This window comes from Miscanthus floridulus, chromosome 13, assembly GCF_019320115.1.
Source record: "Miscanthus floridulus cultivar M001 chromosome 13, ASM1932011v1, whole genome shotgun sequence".
NCBI classification, from domain to species: Eukaryota; Viridiplantae; Streptophyta; class Magnoliopsida; order Poales; family Poaceae; genus Miscanthus; species Miscanthus floridulus.
Window position 1 is genome coordinate 32,610,214 of NC_089592.1, and position 7,664 is coordinate 32,617,877.

General features: G+C 50.0%; 1 protein-coding gene across 1 annotated transcript; it reads right to left on the bottom strand.

Moving 5' to 3' along the window:
- Positions 1-6,031: 6,031 nt before the first annotated feature.
- LOC136499699 (uncharacterized mitochondrial protein AtMg00820-like) lies at positions 6,032-6,421 on the bottom strand. Its single transcript, XM_066495260.1, has one exon. It carries the CDS (start codon positions 6,419-6,421, stop codon positions 6,032-6,034), a length of 390 nt encoding a protein of 129 aa, XP_066351357.1.
- Positions 6,422-7,664: the final 1,243 nt, after the last annotated feature.

Genomic DNA, 7,664 nt, shown 5'->3' on the forward strand with positions numbered 1-7,664 from the left:
TGAGCATCCATGTTCTAACGAATAGGGGCAGCAAGAACTAGCCTAACCATCATGGGCACGCCAGAAAACTCTTTTCGTCATATTCTAGGAGCCCATACTTTGGTTACAGCCCTTGGCCAATTAGTTTTCCAGTTTCCCACAATGGGGCACACATCCGATGAAATAAGGTACTTCGAGCTCATCCGGGTATTGGGATATTTATGTTACACATTGTGTTAGAGGTTTTAGGATCATACTGGTGACCCTCCCAAATACCCCCTCACTCTAGAATGGTAGGGTCGGTAGTGAATGAATCTCTACTGCTTACACCTGCTGAAGGAGTGAGCCGGGCCGAGTACTCGATCTCAGTGTTAGATCACTCGACTACACTAGCTTGGGTAACGGTTTGTCAAGTTTGGGCTATTGGGACCCACGAGCGCCGCGTTCATGCAGATGGATTCCTTCTCGGCGAAGCTGAGACATCAGTTTTGGCAGCCTATTTCCCCATGCATATTTCTCAGAAGGCGTCCCTCTTAGAGATCGTGGGGACGTGACCTAGCCTTAACTCCCACCGTTGCTCAGAGAGGTTACTGGAGCTCCATTGGTTGTGCACGTCCTCTACCTATGAAAATAGAGGAAGGGAAGGAGAGTTAGTAGGCCTGTACTGTAACTTTTGCATACTCACCTTTCATTGTTCACTGCATCCAGCCCCTTTTGCTAGATCCTTGATTATCGTCCATGGCCGAGGATAAGCGCCTAAGGGAGGAGATGGAGGAGGGACCCACCAAGAAGCACGTGTTCCTGGGTCCTCCCTTCTTCATGAGGACCTGATGACATTTGGGTAATAAGTACAAATCTATCCCCCGATCTTGTTCTAAAGAGAAAACCCTAATAGGTTGCTTGGTGTACGGCCATCTCGACGGCGCTTTCTGTTCCACAACCCTCTCCGGTGGCAGCGGCGCCCTATCATCATCGTGGCCTCTGGTAGGCCGAGGTGTGATGACACCTGACACCCCCTTGACCGGCGAGGGGGCAGGTCACGGCTGGCGGAGTGTCCTTTCGGTCCTATAGGAGCTACATGTGACCCATGAAGCCCTTCACAATGAGAGTCAGGAGGCGAGATGGTTGAGGGAGTATATCTCAGCCATGGAGGCAGCGCTTGGCGCCACGAATGGAGAGGCCGCTGAGGCCAAGGCTGCAATGGCGTTGTCCTAGGTGGAACTAGATGGTGAGTTGAACTTCATCTTCTTCAAGATTCGTTCGAGATGGCCTACATCTTGGTGTGGAAGGTTCTAAGTTCTCATCACCTTTTAGACGTGCAGGGGCAGTTGGTTGTTGCCCAGGCCGAAGTTGTGGACCTACGCCAGGCTAGCGAAGACTTGGCCGGGCGGCTAGTAGAGGTGGCCCACTGTCACACTCGATTTTAAGGATAAAATGGGATGCATAATCTTATGTGTGCCTAGAGATCAGTCACACACATAAGCCGACAAATTATAAATAGTATCATCACAAGCGTTTATTACATCACGAATAATAAGACATAGTCCTCACATAATTATAGCGGAAGTATAAAGAAAAATCTCTCGCGGAAGCTCCATATCACAGGGATGTCAACTGGTTGACCACAAGTCTAGTAATCGTCAAGAAAGTCATCATTACCATAGACATCTGTTACCCATCCAAGATTTTTATCCAAATAATGAAAATAAACAAGCGTAAGTATGTGGCATATTCAACTAGTGTAACATGGGGTTCATGAGGCTTCAAAGGATTAACACAGGTTTAACAGCATTTAGCTTTTATTTGTCACAATTTTAGCATAAGAGTAGGAACAAGTTGTCAAAATTTCCCATAATAAACTCATGATTAGGTAATATGAATAATGAATAGCAAAAACATATAATCACTAGTGCTCATCTATTCTATAAATGTTGTAAGGCCGCTCATGACCGTGGGCATGGCTGATATACCAGTTTTACACTCTGTAAAGGTTGTATACTTTCACTGTGAGTCATGATTCCCATATGCCCGGGTTAATTACTCCCAAAACACTTCCATCGTGAGCAGGTAGGGGTCACTATGAAGCTTTTCAAAGGTTCGTCCAACAAGTTAGGACCATTAGATTCACTAGGCAAATAGATATAGGAACCCCCTGTCGAATGGCACAATTCCATCACGACTATACACATAAGAATAGAGGTTGTCCTATACCCAATTTGGCAAGCCATTCTTACGCCAATAAAGGTAACCACTAACAAGCTAGAAAAGGTCCTCATACTGAGCTAAAGCTAGAGTCATGTAGCCCTCACAGTTGTATTGTATGTCCCGGATGATCACTTACTGACAAGTCCTTATGGAGAGGAATCTGAAGCATTTAGAAAGTAGCTAAACACTCTAGCCCCCTATTTCCATGTTGCTAAAAAGTCATATTTTAATGTTTATTGCATATACCATTAGCCAAGTTACAATATCATGGTTTAGTTGAGCACTTGCAAAGCCACCAAATGCATATCCCATAGGAGACAAGGTATAAGTTCAATTCTAGGAAATCCCTATCAAGGTGACACATGCAATATGAATTAAATATATTAAAGTTGATAGGAAACAAGGATAATCTCATGCTATACTTTCCTTGAACAAAGTGCTCCTGCTGTTCCTGCTCGTCAAAGTAGTACTCTTGATCACCCACGAATTGCTCACCGTCTATACTTGATAATCACAGCAACATACAAGCATCCAGAAGCAATCATGCATAGCAAACAAAAGCTATAGATTAGAACGGTACACCAATCAGCATAAAATCAAGATGAAAAGTTTGTAAAATGAATCTATGTCTCACTACGAAAATCATAGACATGAAGATCACGAAAATCGGAGCTAAAACGAAAAAGTTACGAATTAAATAAGATTTCCTTTATTAAAATAACAGATTAAATCTAACCTTGAATTTTAAAAGTTGAAATATAATTAACAGTAGCGTGAACATGTAGATTACTCAATTATGAACCTAACGCAAGTTGAACGTGTCAAATCGGAGCTAATACGTGAAAGGTATGGCCTATAGAAACTAGTGGCAAAACTGTAAATAGATGAAAATGTATTTTGGATCTAACCCGAGAAAAAATACGCTTTTAAAAGAAGAAGGCGAATTCTATGATTGCGCTTTGGAGTGCGGGTTCTATAATTAAAAACACAAGGGGCTCTTTAGAAAATAAGCCAGGCAAAGGGGTACGGGTGAATCTGGACCGTTAGATTGAATCTGGACGGCTTAAATTAGACGGGAGGGAGAGAGAGAGCGCGGTCACCTGAGAAGAAGGCCAACGCGGCGGCTGCCATGAACGGCGGTGAGGAAGCTCGCCGACAAACCGGTTTAGGCCCTACGGACCACCACAGAGCAAAGCGAGGGCTCGGGGAGAGAGAGAGGAGATGATGGCGAACTCACCAAAACCAAGAACTGAGGCGAAAGTGGACCAACGACAACGTGCGGCGTGGGATGGCGGACGACGAGCTCCTGCAAGGGTTTGGCATCGACTTGTAAGTAAAAGAGAGTGAGGAAAAGAGGGAAAACAGGCTCGTTGACTTCGCAAAGCCAACACGAAGCTCGGACACCAGCTTACAGGGGCAAAGAAGCCGTGGACGACGGCGACTGCGGTGACGGGTCGAGCTCCATTTCCGATGAGATCCAAACGAGGGCTGCTGCTGTGAGCTCGGGACGAGATAGTGGCCTGCTCTAGGGTTAGAAAAGGCGGTGGGTGCAGGGCTGCTATTTATGAGGCTCTCGGCGTGGGCAGCACGCCAATCAGGCGGAAAATGGGGCGGTGGTGGACTCCCAGGCGAAACAAAGTCCGGCCTAGACTCGAGCTAGAGGAGTGGGACGCGTGTGACAAGCAAGCCCACGACTCAGCGAGAGGAGAGGGGGGCGTTGCGCGGCTGCGCTGGGCCGACTCGCCTGCTAGGCCATGGGGAAAGAAGCGAGGCCAAGCGGGCTGGGCCAATAGGCGAAAGGGGAAACAGGCCGCGATGGAAGCCGAACCGAGCTAGGCTGCTTGGGCCGAAAGCAGAGAAGGGGGAAGAAAAATGATAAAACTCCTTTTCTATTTTCTTAAACACCATTTCAACTCCAATTTAAACTCAAATTCAATTCTTTTGCAAATTTCAATCAAACCCAAGCATCACAAATAAAATATGCAGTAGCATGTAGGCATATACATGTATGTAGACCTATATTTGATTCTAATTTTAACAAATTTATTATTTTTCTAAATTTAAATGCTCACAAAATGCATAATTAAATCGTTTTCTCCTATTTTAAAATGTTGCAATTTTTAGGGTGTTACACCCATGGGCAGGACGAATCGATAGCTTGGGCACACACCACTGCTTCCATAGCGCAATCCAGCGGTGACCGTTATTCGGCACTGCATGGCACGATGTTTGCCGCCATTGCGTTGGTGCTGCTGGCAGGACCAAGCCTTCACGATCGGCTCCGTGGCCTCCCGATGCGGATCAAGGAAGTGGCGGCTCATGGCGTTCACCATGGGGCCACAATGACTCTGACCATCGCCCATCTTCACCTCTGGCACAAGGTATGTAGAATAGAATTGTGCAACTGGACAACCTTCATTAATGAATACAGTGCACATATATATGATTACAACCGAGGGCCTTTGGCCATGACTGTACACTCAAGCGGACGAGCGTGCCTGGCGGGCATGCGTGGAGTGCGAGGACCAGGCATGCGAGGTCGTGACGAGCGAGTCACAGGTGTGGCGTGCGCGTCATGCGTGTGAAGAATGCGCGAGCTGTTGGAGCCATCGTGGATCCGAGAAGCCTAGGACGCCTCAGCCGTTGAGGACTTGGTTCCACTGACACCCCCCACAGTCTCGACATCGCCGGCGATGATGGAGAGGCTGTCTCGGAACTCAAAGAATAACGTTGACGGCAGTCCCTTCGTGAACATGTCAATGAGCTGACGAGCACTAGGAACGTGCGTGACACGAAGTTCTCCAATGGCGACCTTCTCTTGGACGAAGTGGATGTCAAGCTCTATGTGTTTTGTTCGTCGATGGTGAACGGGGTTCCTGGACATATACACCGAGGAGATGTTGTCGCAGAAAGCCACTGTCATGGAGGGTACCTTCACAAGGAGCTCGCCGAGGAGATGCCGTAGACAAGAGCACTCGGAAATGGCGTTGGCGATGGCGCGGTACTCAGCCTCGGCACTTGATCGCGACACGGTGGTTTGTCGCTTCAAGGACCACGAGATGAGCGAATTGCCGAGGAAGACGCAAAATCCAGACGTTGAGCGACGCATATCCGGGCAGCCGCCCCAATCGGCGTCGGAGTAGGTGGTGATCATCCCTGTCGGGGCGGAGCACAGCTGGATGCCGAGAGTCGTCGTGCCCTTGACGTACCGAAGAACGTGTTTCAGCATCGTCTGGTGAATGTCGCGTGGCGCATGCATGTGTAGACAAACTTGTTGCACGGCGTAGGCGATGTCCGGTCGCGTGATCGTCAGGTATGGGAGCGCTCCGGCGACGCTCCGGTACGCCGTGACGTCGTCGATCAGCTTGCCATCGGTTGAAGATGCCTAGGACTTGGTGTCTGCGGGCGTGGCAACTGGTTTATAGTTTGCCATACCTGCTCGCTCCAGCAGGTCCTCAGCATAAGAAGCTTGGGAGAGGAAGAAGCCTGCCGAGGTGCAGCGAACATTGATGCCAAGGAAGTGCCACACCGGTCCCATGTCCTTCACAGCAAATGCGTCTTGCAGCCTGTTGATGATGTGCCGAAGGAGTGTTGCCATCGATGCCGAGAGTATCATGTCATCAACGTACAGAAGAAGATATGCTGTTGCGCCGTTGTGGTGGTAGACGAAGAGGGAGGAATCCGCCTTCGACTGGACAAAGCCCAAGCTCGTGACATGGCCAACAAAATGATCGAACCATGCCCGCGGTGCTTGACGGAGGCCATAGAGCGAGCGTGAGAGGAGGTAGACGTCGTCGGGTCGTCGTGTATCAACAAAGCCAGTGGGCTGCTGACTGTACACCTATTCCTACAAGTTGTCGTGGAGGAAGGCGTTGGAGACGTCGAGCTGGTGCGTAGGCCAGTGTTGCGTCGCCACGATCGTGAGGACGGTTCGGATCATGTCCGGCTTCACTACCGGCGAGAACGTTTCACCGAAGTCGATGCCGGGGCGCTGGTTGAACCCACGAACGAACCACCAAGCTTTGTAGCGCTCGAGCGAGCCGTCCGGATTCATCTTGTGCTTGAACACCCATTTGCCCGTGATGACACGAGCACCTGGCGGCCGTGGAACAAGAGTCCAGGTTTTGTTTGCCTGCAATGCATCAAACTCCAATTTCATAGCAGCATACCAATGGGGATCGTTGACGGCGCTGTGGACGCTCCGAGGGATGGGTGAGACGGCGGTGGAGACCATCATGGCGTACTTCGGGTTGGGTTTGTGGATGCCATCTCGGGCGTGGGTGATCATCGGGTGACGGGGTGCCGCAACGTCGTGCGCAGGCGATGTGGTGATGGGTGTCGCAGGTGGTGTTGCTGCACTGCTGACCGGGGTTGATGTTGTAGTGCTGGAGACCACTGGATTGGTAGTAGACGGTGTCGATGGCGCTGTGTCGTCGACGGTTGGCGAACGTTGCGGCGCAAGACGTCCAGGCGGAGACCGTCGAGGTGGTGAGGGATGATACATCGGAGGGGACGGCGACGGTGGTGGAGTCTACGGTCGCGGCGCAGCTTGGGCGGCACCCTGTGTGCCACGAGGAGGTGGTGGAGGGTCACTGTCCTCCAAGATCGGCACGTCGCGAGTTGTGGCGGTGATGCAGAAGGGGAACACGTCTTCATCAAACACGACATGTCGTGAGGTGATGATGCAGCCTGTCCCGAGCTCGTAGCAGCGATAGCCACGGTGATCCACCGGATAGCCGATGAAGACGCACGGCGTTGAACACGCAGCGAGCTTGTGGCTCATCGTGACAATGGTGTTGGGGAAGCAGCGGCAGCCGAAGACACGAAGCTCATCGTAGGACGGAGGTGTGCCGAAGAGCAGCTCATACGGCGTAGTGGTTCCGGTGGTGCGACATGGTCGGTGGTTGATCAGGTAGGTCGCCGTCACGAGCGCCTCGGCCTAAAACTCCAAGGGAGCTGCACTATGAATCAACAGAGTCCGCACACAATCATTAACCGTGCGAAGCACGCGCTCAGCCTTCCCGTTTTGTTGTGATGTATAGGGACAGGACAGTCGTAGCTGAGTGCTGAGAGAAGAGAGGAGAAGGCGCATAGCAGTGGAGTCATACTCCCTGCCATTGTCAGTTTGAAAAGCGAGGATCGGCAGGCGAAACTGAGTGTGGACATAAGTGATAAACGCGCGGATGGTTGGAAGAACATCAGACTTATTGCATAGTGGAATTGTCCATAGATAGTGAGTATAATCATCAAGGAATGAAATATAGTATTTATAGCCTGAGTAGCTGAACACAGGTAAGGTCTAAACATCAGAGTGCACTAGCTGAAAAGGGAAAAAGGAATGTGATGCAGATGCAACAAATGGCAGGCGAGTATATTTGCCAAGCCGGCATGATGTACATGAATGGGCATCAGTCTTATTACAACGAAAGGCAAAATTATGCAGAATTTGAGAGGTAACTGGATGTCCTGGGTGTCCTAGC

Excerpts from the sequence above, each read along its gene's own strand:
- LOC136499699 (XM_066495260.1), bottom strand. The coding sequence starts at position 6,421 with ATGATGGTCTCCACCGCCGTCTCACCCATCCCTCGGAGCGTCCACAGC.